This window comes from Equus quagga, chromosome 8 (genome assembly GCF_021613505.1).
Source record: "Equus quagga isolate Etosha38 chromosome 8, UCLA_HA_Equagga_1.0, whole genome shotgun sequence".
Classification (NCBI taxonomy): Eukaryota; Metazoa; Chordata; class Mammalia; order Perissodactyla; family Equidae; genus Equus; species Equus quagga.
In genome coordinates this window covers 119,100,568-119,113,336 of record NC_060274.1, presented here as the reverse complement: position 1 = coordinate 119,113,336, position 12,769 = coordinate 119,100,568, and the positions used below count along the sequence as shown (strand labels likewise).

Below are 12,769 nucleotides of genomic sequence, written 5' to 3'. Positions count from 1 at the left end.
AGTAAGTGTGCTCTTTAACTCTAATATGTATTGGAAATATCTTTCTCAGTTTTCTGTTTGCCTTCTGATTTTGATTATGCTTTGCCATGAAGTAATTTTTCTCAAATTGCACAGTATTATTTTTCAATCTTTTATTTCATGGTTCTCAAGTTTTATGTTTTGTTTACAAAGTGCCACTCCAAGGTTACATGTTTTTGTTGTTATTAAATGTTTTCTCTTACACTTTTTTATGCTATGAGTGGTCTTTATTGTTTCCTTTTTTTCACTTTCAGTTTTTCTTCAATAATCTGTGCTATTCTTACAAACAGAGATAAGCAATAAACTTTTTAAATTTTACATTTAAATTTTGCATTTATTTTAAACTTTCTGACTTGAAAGAGATCCCATACATCAGGGCATCTTTGAAATGTAGGGTACCCAATATTTAATACTAGTGAATATGAAGTTGAATGACTTACTCAAGGTCATATGGCAATTTACTAGCAAAACAGATTTAGTGACCAGGGTCTCCTTATTCTTAGACTAATGTTCATTATTAGTATAAAATACTGTTTTGTAGAGGGTTTTTTATGAATAATGAATCATTCTGGATAATCTCTTAGAACCTACAAAATCTGATAAGACTCAAAAATATCCATGGGGGCTGGCCTGGTGGTGTAGTGGTTAAGTTTGCACACTCCGCTTCAGTGGCCCAGGGTTTTGCAGGTTTGGATCCCAGGCCCGGAGCTATGCACTACTCATCAAGCCGTGCTGTGGTGGCATCCCACATACAAAATAGAGGAAGATTGGCACAAATGTTAGCTCAGGGACAATCTTCCTCAAGCCTCAAGCAAAAAGAGGAGGATTGGCACCAGATGTTAGCTCAGGGCTAATCTCCCTCACCAAAAAAAAAAAAAAGTCCATGTAGAAATTGTTTCATTTTGGCACATAATAGATGCTCAGTGAATTTTATCCCCATATCTTATCCTAGAGTGAAATTCGAATAGACAGGAGGGCTAAATGTAAAATTTGAAAAGAGAAAAAGGAAAAATAAGTAAATTTCTTTTATAATTTAGGAGTGTGGAAAAACTTTCTCACTGTGATACAAAATCCAGAAGCATAAAAGAAATAATAGATAAGTTTGTCTACACAAAAATTTTTAAAAATTTAACTCTTACCTGTCAAAATGACCTTAAGCAAAGTCAAACACAAAAACGTTTTGGAGAAAATGTAGGTAAATTATATCAGAGATAAAAAGCTAACCTACTTAATATATAAAAAGCTCTTAAAATCAAGAAAATAGATCAAAACCTAAAAGAAGAAAGTTAAAAAAATAGAAATCATCAGCCCTCAGAGAAAGATACACAGATGCCCCTTACAAATATGATGTTCAGCTTCACTCACTATAAGAGAAATTCACATTAAAATGACAATGAGATACCATTTCTCCTCTATTAGATTGGCAAAAATGACTTGTTGGGAAGACTGATGCAGAACGGAGCGAACTGCTTTCTCCAACAACCAACTCCTTTGATGGCAGTTTCAAGGATACTCACAGAGGGAAGGGGTCGGGTGGAGGTAGGTCCACCTACTACCCTGTAGCATTTGGAGATAACCTTTAACTAAGGTTCATTCTGCTCAGTACTAATAGGAGATTGAAACTTTTGGGTTTGTCTTGTGATATAACATTCCCAAAAACACACGGAAAAGGAAGAGAGGTTGATGGAGATAGACATGTAAATATAAATAAGTATATAGCAGCCTATCACTGATAAATACAAGGCTGAAATACAAAGCTCAGATAGGTGGGATCAGTGCACCTCAGGCAGGGATAAAAAACTGCAGGCTTCCTCCCACCCCACCCCTTCTCCAGCTCTGCCCCTGCAAAACTCTCTGCATGGAGTCGCTGGGCTTCTTGTAGGTCTCTGGCTCTCAGAGAAGCTACAGGAGGAATAAAAGGAGTTAAGCTTGGTCTCTGCCCCTGAATCCATCGAGCAGAAAGATCTCTCCATCTTCCCTTAGGAGAAGTAGGAGAGCTAGTAGGGCAAGAGGTCAGGAGTGTTAGGGACAATCTCTGCTCCTGGACACCAGTGAGGCAGGGAATAAATGTAACTACTCTAATAATAATCTACCACCTTCTATCTACAACCCACCCTTCCAGTTATATTCAGCTAATCTGTGTTCACTTACCTTGTACTGTGCCCATTTTGGACTACTTACTATGTGCCAAAGGCTTGCTTACCAAATGCTGTCCCTATCTCCCTGAATTCAGACTTCTGTTCACGCTGATTCTGACTTTTGAAATGTCCTCTCTTCCCATCTTTATCTATTAATGTTGTACCAGTACTTTAAGGACTAGCTCAGATGATTACTCTTTCGAGTAACCTGTGCTTCCATCCAGACGTGATCTCTTCCCCTTTGGAATTTTCTGAGCACTCGGTACCTCTCCTCTAGAACCTAGCAGGTCCAGCGCTACACTACAGTTATTTGTAGACATATCTTATCCCAATTATGTGGATTTTAGTTCATAGTTCTTAGTTCCAGGACAGGGTTCACTTTTACATCTTCACAGAGTCTGGTGCAGTATTGAACACATTGCTTGTATTCAGGAAGTTTTTGTTAAAAGAGGAATAAATGTGTGTGTGAACAAATGAGGAAATCCCCTGGGTCTCATTTCTAGAAAAGTTTTGCCAACTGAAAAGTCAATGTTCTTTGATATATGTATACATGTATTCTGATCTTCAAAAAGAAGTGATATGCCTCTTAGGGAAAGAGTAATGGTTTCAATTTATTGTGTACCTATCATGTGTCAGATGCTTCACACAGGTTCTCATTCAACAACTACAGTGACCCTGTTACTAAAGAAGCAGCTAACATTCATTGAGCTCTTACTGTGTACTAAGCCCTCTTCTAAGAACTAGATGCATATTATGTAATTCATAATCCACAACTACTCTATGTGGTATTAGCAGCATTACCTCTATTTTACTAGATAAGGAAAATGAAATAGACGTTATGTAACATACCCAAGATTGCTATAAGTTGTGAGTAAGAAAGCCAGGATGCAAATGCCAGCAGCTCACCTCTGTAGTCTGAGCTCTCAATCACTAGTTATTATTATCCCCTTTTTTGGAATGACAAACTGAAGTTCAGAGGATTTAAGTAATTTTTCCCCAGACACACAGCTGGATTTTGAAACTAGATATATCTGATTCTACAGCTTCACATCAACCCCTAACATCTACTACCTCCCTTACAAATGAACCTCCTCTCCTGTCTAATAAACTTAAAAACATTTTGAGTGGCAGAGCTTCGGGCCTCAATTCAGGAAGACAGGATGGAGCCTAAGTGAAATGGTAATCTAAAATATTGATAGATATTATAGATATCTATCAATATCATGATACCTATAGATAATATAAAAGCCTATGAAACAACTTTTTAGTTTTCTCAATCAAACACAATCCATGTGAAACTCTTGGAAGAGGCTCCAGGGTCCTAAACCATTAATTCCATCTCCAAATACAGAAGGAATGCAATGAAATGTGAATTACATGATGCATAAATTGACGGATTATATAAGTCCCTTAACATATTCCCAAGTACTCAGGTCCATCAGCAGCAAGTGTTCTGGGAAGGAGGTATGGGGTGGAGATGAGAAAAGAACATAACTCAAGACTCTGAGATTTTTATAGCACTAGTGTTATCAGGACCATGTCAAGTATGGTCCATGGATCGGAGCGGGTCCTTGAACTGTTTGCTACTGTTCCATGAAAAGAAACTTACAAACCGGAAAGTAAATAGTTAGAAACATTTATGGCAATATGGCTTGGTGTGAGATCCAGACACAAATCCAAGGGCTGCTGACTGACTGACTTTGAACAAGCTAATCCCTGAACTTCAGTTGCCTTATCACAATAAAGATGGTCCTTTAGAAAGCAGAGGCAAGGATTAAAGAGCTGACACTCTGAAAGTTACACAGCCAGGGAAGTAAGGGTGAGGAATAAGTGGAAGTGAGGCAAGGGGAGACATGAAGCAAAGCTATAGGAAGGTGTGAAAGACAAAACCACCCCTCAGAGCAGCCCACAGCAGGGAGAGAACAGTGGGAGTTATCTGTATGGCTCCCCCTTGTCTCATTTCCCATTGGTCAAGGTTCATGCCCTGGGATACAACTACTCAGAATTCATGATGGTACCATCTTCCCCTTGACAGTCACTCAAGAAGCCCAAACCAAGGCCTGAAAGTGTGCCTTTTATACAAGTTTAAAAGTAGTGTGGTCATTTGGCATAGATAGGCTCAGCTTATGGACATGAGAGCTATTCACGCTCAGAGCTTTGACTCACCTTCCAGGCAGCTTGGGGAGCCCAGAAAAAGTGGCAGCAGTATGATCTAGGAGACAGACAATGCCTTTGGAAAGAAAGAGGCAATTGAGAAGATCAGAGGAAATGCCGAAGGTTTGTGTCTAATAAAAATGGCCCTACAGATATTTCATGAAAATTAGTAAGAATGAACATATAAAGCAGCTAGGACACAGTAGTCCAGACTGATCACAGAGATAGAAAGGATTTTTGGAAACTGTATCATTTGAGACGTTTTTAACTGTAGTAACGGAAAGCCCAAGTCAAATTGTCTTACACATAGAGGGAATCTAGTAAATGATAACTAAAAATATCCAGAGGGAAGACCTAAATCGTAGCATGGTTTTATCGGAACTTTAGCTACATTCCTGGGCATTTCTCTTGCTTTGAACTTCTTCTGTGGGTGTGTGTCATCCTTAGGCAGCTTCGCTTCCGTGGTGGCTGCAAAATGACAGCAGCAATTCTGACGTCTTGTTCACATGGCGCATTGCCCAGAGCGATGTCTCAACATAGCTCATTATAGTGTTATCTCAACATTGAATATAAATAGAAGAATTGATGTTTAATAAGCCAAATTGTGGCATATATCCACCTCTGAACCAAATACAGGGATTTCACTGGTAAGCTTAGGTGAAGCAGGCCATACCCCTAGAGGATGATTGTGACATAATAGAGGAGGGGTAGAGTGGATGCTGGGAAGGCAATCACAGTGTCCACTACTGAGATCATCAGGTCTAACTCTTTTGTTTCATAGATAAACATAAAAACCAAAGCTCAATGCTTTTCCAAATTTGCATAGTTTGACAATTCTAGGTTAAGAATTAAACTCTACTGAATATCAGTCCCCTACGTATTTCCAAAGAAGGAGGTAGACTGGGAAAGAAAAGATGTTGTGTCAGAAGTGTGTAACTATTAGGCAAGTATGTGGTAATAAACATGGTGAAAGAGAATAGTTTACCCAGGAAATCCATAGAAATGAAGACCCGTAATCGGATTTCTGAATGAACTCTCCAGGAAGCTGAAGTGGGTCTGACATTAATAAATAAATAAAAACAGAATAAACTAGGGGTAAATAGAAGCCAAAAATGTAACATGTACACGAGTGTAGAAGGGATCTTTGAAGCAGTCTATAAATACGGTTATAGGTAATAAAATTCAAGGTAATCCCTCTCCTCCTGAGCTGAGAGATAGACACGATTGAATCAGAAGGGTGAAGACAAGGTGAGAATCTGAGAGTAGAGAAGAACCATCTACCTGACCACAGGGCAAGGCTTCCTATTCCCATTATTGCTGTGTTCTCCACTTACTACATTGAAATTTGTTGGTCTGTACCAGGGATCCATTTTAATGCAATAGACTTAAAGAGCAGGGAATGGAAGATAAGCCCCACCCCACGGAAAGAGAAAAAGGAACCAGAGAGGGAATGTAGCAGTGATTGGTAGGCATGTCAGGAGAGGGAGGTGGATGTGATGGTGACAGAAGACAGAGCACAGGCTACCTGAAGTCCTTGATGGACTAAGTTAAAATAGGGGATAGGAAAGAAAGTCTTTGGAACCAATCATCTACAGGATTGGAGTTTAGGAGAAATTAACAGGGTACTTAGAAAGGTATTCACACTGTGATTTTAAGCAAATAAAAAAGCAGGAAATGGGGGGGAAAGTATTGGTAAAAGTCCATCCTACCATTTATGAAATTCTTGATATTTGTAATCTGCATTACAGCTGAGGTGCAAAATACAGAAATCCTTATTCCAAAAATTACACTGACCTTTGTGTGGCCTCAGCAAACCTAAGCAAAACTTGAATTCTATACATCATTTAAGTAGCTAATGGAAATATTAACTACAACCACGCATAGATACACACACACACACACACACAGACACTCAGGAGACACCTGGTCATTAGAAGAATTGCTAAATCACTTAATCAAATTTCAGCAAATTACTGCTCAGCTATGTGGTTTACATCTTGTTCAAATAGACTCCTGGTAGCTATTGTCCCTCATTTCCACTTGTCTTTTGTGTTCTTAGGATAAAGCAGAGAGTATTCAACAGAAATATCTGAATTGGTAGGATCCAAAAGGCTCCTGGATGAACTCCACTTCTTGAGAGCAGCATTCATGTTTTCGATGTTAGGAACATTTATTTATGAGTTGGGAATAAGCAAAGAAGCAGTTAAAGAAACTAGTGTCATGTCAACACCCAGGAGTCATCACTGATCTCTTTTGAAATTCCAGTTGAGCCTAGATTCCAGAAAAGACTGAGACTAACATACATAATGTGGTTGCCGTGGATAAGCTGGTAATTAAGGGTGTCAGTGGAGCTCTATATCAGCTTGTTTTGTAGAAATAATGCTGTTGATCCATGGAGTATAGCTGTAGAGGTCAGTGAAAACAACACTGTGTCCTGTCAGAATACATCCGTTTGCCCAAGACATAATTCCTTGTAATTCCCTGCCACATATGGCTGGTGCAGCTGTGACCACCTGCCAGACAGAGTAGAGGAGATCAGAACCTCCCTCCCATCCGAAAATTCCCCAAAAACTCCCCCTCCTCCAAAAAATTCCCCCCAAAAAAATCTGAACAAAAATGTGAGCCACTATATTTGCCATGCAAACTGGCCCAGGATATAAGAAAATAGTGTAAAAGCTTCTTTCCACTGCACTAACTCCCTCTACCTTCCAGTCTTTCCTAGACAGAAATTTCAAAGGAGTAGCTGGAAGTTAGCTTTACATGCCCCAAAAATCTATTCCTCATCTCTAAACAGGAGGGAGGAGAGAGAGAGGCATCATTCTTCAGCCCTTTACTCTCTGAACTCTTAGCCTGATTGCAAAATCCAGGATGAGAGGTAGCAGACACAAAGAGATAGAGAAAGAGCAAAGACTGTGCTTGTGGGCAAATAAGATGAGAAAAGTTACCTGGCACTGCTCTTTGCTTCCTAGTATGTCTCCGAAACAGAAAAAGTCTTCAAGGAATTTTTCACCCAGGAATATTTTGCAGTTTAAATCAGAATTTATTTGAGCCTTAATGCTGTGCACATTACCGTGTCGATGTCCTAAGCACAAGAAATAAAAGAGACTTTCTTTCTTGTTTGCATTTTCACAAGGCATCCTGCCTCCTCCTCCTTCAGAGCTTCTGCTCAGTTAGAATGGACTGCACCATCGCTTAAACATCGTCCTGCCCAGGTTATCATCTCTGAAAGATGATCAGCATCAAGAGGGGGTTGGTGAGAAGACACTCCACACATCAAACAAGATCTGATTCTCTGCCATCACCAAGTTTGTGATGTTAGACAATTCGTTAAACTCCCTGAGTCTTGGTTGCCTCATTTATAACATATCAGTCCTAAGAAAATTTTTCTACGTGATGTATTATTACAATTGTATAATATGTATAGGATGCTTAGGGCCTGGAACTTAATTGGTGCTCAACAAATTGTAGCTATTATCATTGTTGTTGTAACTCATAACAATATTGCTCCTGTTAGATAAGGGGAAAATACAATTTTCACCAATTTGCAAATTAAGATTCAAAGAAGTTAAAGAATTTGCCCATAACCCTATAATCAATGGCAGAACCAATACCCAAACATAGATCCTTGAATCCCAGTCCCCTGCAGTCTGTGTCAGGTGTTACATGTATGTATCAGGATGTATGTATTTAGGATTTGATTCCCAAAGCCCAAAATGAGGCTTCTGGTCTAGAGAGCCAACATTGTTGCTCCATTTTAGTTTTACACATGTGCTTGGAAATCTGGCATTGGGCCTATAAGTTCCGATTCCTTCCCCCTAATTCCTCAGAGATCCTCAGGATGTGAATATATCCAAGAATACAACTAGTTCTTCTTTTTGACAGTCACTCACCAAATTCATTCTGTAACCAGGTGTGAATCAAGCAATCTTTAATTGGATTCTTCTTGAGAGTAGGCAACTGAAAAATCTGGCTGGAGAAGAAGGTGAGAGATATAGACAACTTTATCAGCATTAGGTCATTTTTAGGAGAAGTGACAGTGAAGTTTGGGTGAATGATGATCTCTTCATAAGGTAGAATCTCCCCAGGAAAGACTTGAGAATTTCGGGAACCACCATGAAAGATCACCTGGAGATCCCTGGAAAATGAAGGAGAGAAAAAATACTGATACTATCATACATCACAAGGCTAATTACACACACACACAACTTCCTTCTATAGTGACCCATTTAACCTTCTCCTCTCATCTCCGTCCATTTGATCTTTTATGCATAGCTGCCGCATGTGGTCACATAGGTTGTGCACTATACAATTCAATGGGTTGCCATTCACATACACTATAATGTGAATGGTGCCTCCAGGAGTTAAGCAATGCAATGGCTCTACTCTTAGCATAATTCCAGAGAGAAGTTCCTACTCAACCTAGAAACAGTTGAAAGAAGCATGCAAATGGGTAGTCAAGGTTTCTAGGAAAGTAATATGTTCTGTTAGGGAGGTTCCTTTGGGAGTTGGAGGGAACAGGAAATGTGAGACGGTACAAAGGAAATGAATGAAAGCTTAGAGAGTTAAAATATTTTAAGCCAGGGAGGATCATCCAAATACAATATGTTCTACTCATCTCTATCAAAACTTTGCTGGATAAACAGGGTTTTCTGGTGGTCTTTTGGGAGAACAATAGTCAAAAATCCTGGATGTTCCACTGAGATCCAGTTGAGATCTACTCACTAACATGGCTCAAGACCCTAAATTCAGAACAGGATACTCCCCTGAGTCCCGAGTCTCCCATTCAGGGATCTCTTCAACCGCAGAGGTGAGATAAGTACCACATTGGTACTAAGCGCCAATTTTTTTGTTGCGCTCCCAAATGGTAAATTTTGTCTCCTAAAAACAGAATCATTTGTTTCTCAGTCTGTCCTTGTCGTTTTGTTGGGACACTTCGCTTATAAGATAAAATCTAAAGGGATAGGACAGAAATAGGCCTGATAAGTCCACCCTTCAGCCAACCCCAAGGATTGGCAAGTTTAGAAGATCTCATCAGAGCAAGCATCTTTTAGACAAACTTTGCTTTAGTTCACTTTTACAAGACATTATACACTATGATTTTCTTTACTCTTGTTTTTGTGTTCCTGAGAACCTCTGTACTTAGTTTCATCTGCTTGCAGCAAAGGATTTTTGCTGAGTCCTTAGTTAGGGGTGACTGGTCTTTGGCCAAATTGTTTTTACTGACTTTTGCAGTTCTCATTGGACCATTTCAGTCTGTTTGGTCCTCTATACCAAACACGTGCTCCTTCATGTTTAAATTTATGTACCTCTCTAATTGGTATAATTGCCCAAGGAAAATATGAAATTGCAGTGACCACTTTGAAGAACTTTTGACAAGAGCAAGACTGTTCATTTGAGAGATACATTAGAAGAAAAGGGGAAGAAACTCTCATGATAAAATTCTCTCTCTTGTCTGTCTAAATGAAAGATCACTTAAAGACCCCCTCCTCCCTTCCCACACCTCTGAAATTAATAAGTACTGGTGCTTTAATTATACAACTTGATGGAATTGTTAGGCCCAATTTATTGCCTAAATCAGCTGTAGTAACTCTCTTGTGCTCTGTGTTTGTCAAATTGGCTTTTTCCGTATGTAAGCTCACTCTCCTTTCTTGCAGAGGGAAAGTCATTTGTGTTTACAGTGTTCTTTACGTAAAACCGATCTCCTCTTGTATTTTCTTTTTTCTTTCCTTTGCTTCTCTTTTTTCCTTCTCTTAATATATTTCGCAGTTTAATTTATCATAAAATATGTTTATAAGTAAATACAGAAGTTTATTTATATTGAAGAGAGTCCACGATAATTAGATGACTCCTTGGAGCCTTGAAACCCAGCAGGTTGATCCCCATCACTTACGGTAAGAAGCAGTGTGCTGCCGTCAACACCCACTGAGGGGCAACCAGAGTCCCCACACAGGACTGGTAACCAGAATTCAGGTGTAATATGTGGATAAGATGATTTTCCCCTTCCCTGTCTCTACTAACAAATGAAATACCACCTGGAACACAGAGAGAGGAGAATTAAGGAATATAATCCAGCCAATGAAAGGAAATTCGAGGATTATGGAGATTTCAGGATGCCAGTGCCAGATAAATCAATATTTACCGCTTGTTAATCACTTAGCCCATACTCTATGGTATTAGAATTCTATTCTATACAAACACTATACTAAGTAAGTACTTCATGTACTTTTTAAATTTTCACAGAAAAAAACTGTGGAGTGGGTAAATTTTATATTACTTTATAGATTAAAAACTTTACATTAGGTCATACAACTAGTGAACAATGGTTGGTTCAAGGATTCAGACTTCGTCTATCTGACTCCAAATCCATGTACGCCCTTCTCCTCTATGTGACCTCCTACTTCTCCTCACCCTGTCTGCTGCTCTCCAGAATGGCTTAGCTCATTTTCAGTCTCACGAAGGCCTAAGGTTTCTTGGCTCAATCCACAGTTACAGCAATGCAACCTTTCCTACAGCTGCAGCCCCCTGACTTTTCCCACTAGTCAATTGCAGGGATGCACTGAGAGCAGTCATCATGACTCCAACAGAAATAAACTAATTAAATAAAATTAAAACTAAAACTTTAATCCTGGTATGAGAATATAAGGAGAGACACTTTGTATAGATGGGCATTTAAATCTATTACAGTACTTATTCTCTGGAAATAGGTGCCTGGATTCAAATTCTGGCTCTATCCTTACTAGTAGTATGAATTTGAACAAATTATGTAAATCCTTATATCTTGATTGCTTTATTTGTACACTGAGATCATAACTGAACTTCTCTCCTAGGGTTGTTATAAGGACTAACTGTGTTAATATATGTAAATTGCTTGGAAGAATGTTTGGCATGTAATGAGTGTTCAATAAATGTTATTTCTTACTAACGTAGTTTCAAGAACATTTATATGTTGAGAAAATGAAAACAATGCTCAGAAAAAGACATAGACAAAGCCCCTCCATGAACCCTCAAATGACCAGACGTCAGATATTCACTGACATCTCCTTTATTTGCATTGTTGCTGTTTCTTTACCACTGATAGCTCTAGCCCTAATTTAATCCTCCCACCCCCTAAATAAAACTTTTGAGGTACCCAATTAACAAAGTGGTCCTTCTTCTTGACTGCATCTCATTCTAAACTCCGTCTTCAGAATTATCCAGCACAAGCTCAAACCCTGCAAGACGCCCCTCCCCACTCCCCTTACTGGGGCACTTCTGAGGTTCTCTGGAATGTGTTCTCCCTGCTGCATAATGCAAAATGAAACTCACTATTTTTTTAATTATTGGTGTGTTCTTGGTGGCATTTGGTTGGTGGATTCAATAATTTAGATCAAATCCTGCTTTCTCCACTTTAGGAAAGGAGACAGGAAAATAGAAAAATATTAGCAAAAATAAATTTATGTTCCAATTTGGGATTCTCTCTCTGTGTCAATTTATGTTTCTCAGTGTATGGGCTTTTCATCTGTAGACAATAAGTAGTGAAGGAATAATGACTTGTATAATATCCCCAGCAACTAGCACAATTGTCTAGCACATAGTAGGAACTCAACATGTATGTATTACACAAATGAATTAATGAGAGATTGGAGTAGAATTCACTTTGTGTGCAGTGGCCCACTGGCAGGCTCTGAAATTAATGCAATAGTTTTCTGAATCCGTATGTGAAGCAAGAGTCATCAGAAGACTAAAAGTTAATGTTATGTATACATATATGTGTGTACTTTTTTCCAAATCATATATGCATGCATTTATTGAAAAAAAATTTACTGAATAATTATATGTACCAGGCAATATATTGCATGTTAAATATAAAAGGCAAAAGCAGGCGCCAGCCTGCTGGTGTAATGGTTAAGTTTGTGCACTCTGCTTCAGTGGCCCGGGGTTCACAGGTTCAGATCCTGGGTGCAGACTAGCACTGCCCATGCTGTGGCAGTATCTGACATAAAATAGAGGAAGACTGGCACAGATGTTAGGGCCCTGAGCTAACATCTGTGCCAATCTTCCTCACAAAAAATAATAATCATAAAGGCAGAAGTAGACTCTGGCTTCATGAAATGAGGGAGGTGGACAGTAAGCAAATAGGCACATAAATGAATGGTTACTCAGTGTGACAAGGAAGCAACAGTATTCTATGAGAAAGAATAATATGAGGGTGCAAATGAAGGGTCTAATTTGGTTTGCTTGGGTAAAGAAGTACTTGCTGGGAAAGTAAAAGTTGGTTCTGAGACATCAAAGATGAGAAAAACTGAGAAATATTTATGAAGTTCACAGTCCAGAGGCATAGGCTCACTAAAACACTGAGATCTAATCCTAAGACTATTAGATCCACCCACACCTCACCTACCACATTGCTAAAGGCCTGTTTTTTACAACAGCTCATTTGACCCAGTATACGATGTCTGGCTATCAGAAAAACCTTACAA

General features: G+C 39.0%; 1 protein-coding gene across 1 annotated transcript; it reads right to left on the bottom strand.

The window, feature by feature from the left end:
- Positions 1-6,515: 6,515 nt before the first annotated feature.
- Positions 6,516-10,349, bottom strand: LOC124243350 (probable inactive serine protease 58; the record flags this gene model as incomplete). Its single annotated transcript, XM_046668960.1, has 4 exons — positions 6,516-6,823; positions 7,256-7,392; positions 8,201-8,445; positions 10,201-10,349. Coding segments are annotated over 4 exons (702 nt in total), but the record flags the coding sequence as incomplete, so codon positions are not given.
- Positions 10,350-12,769: the final 2,420 nt, after the last annotated feature.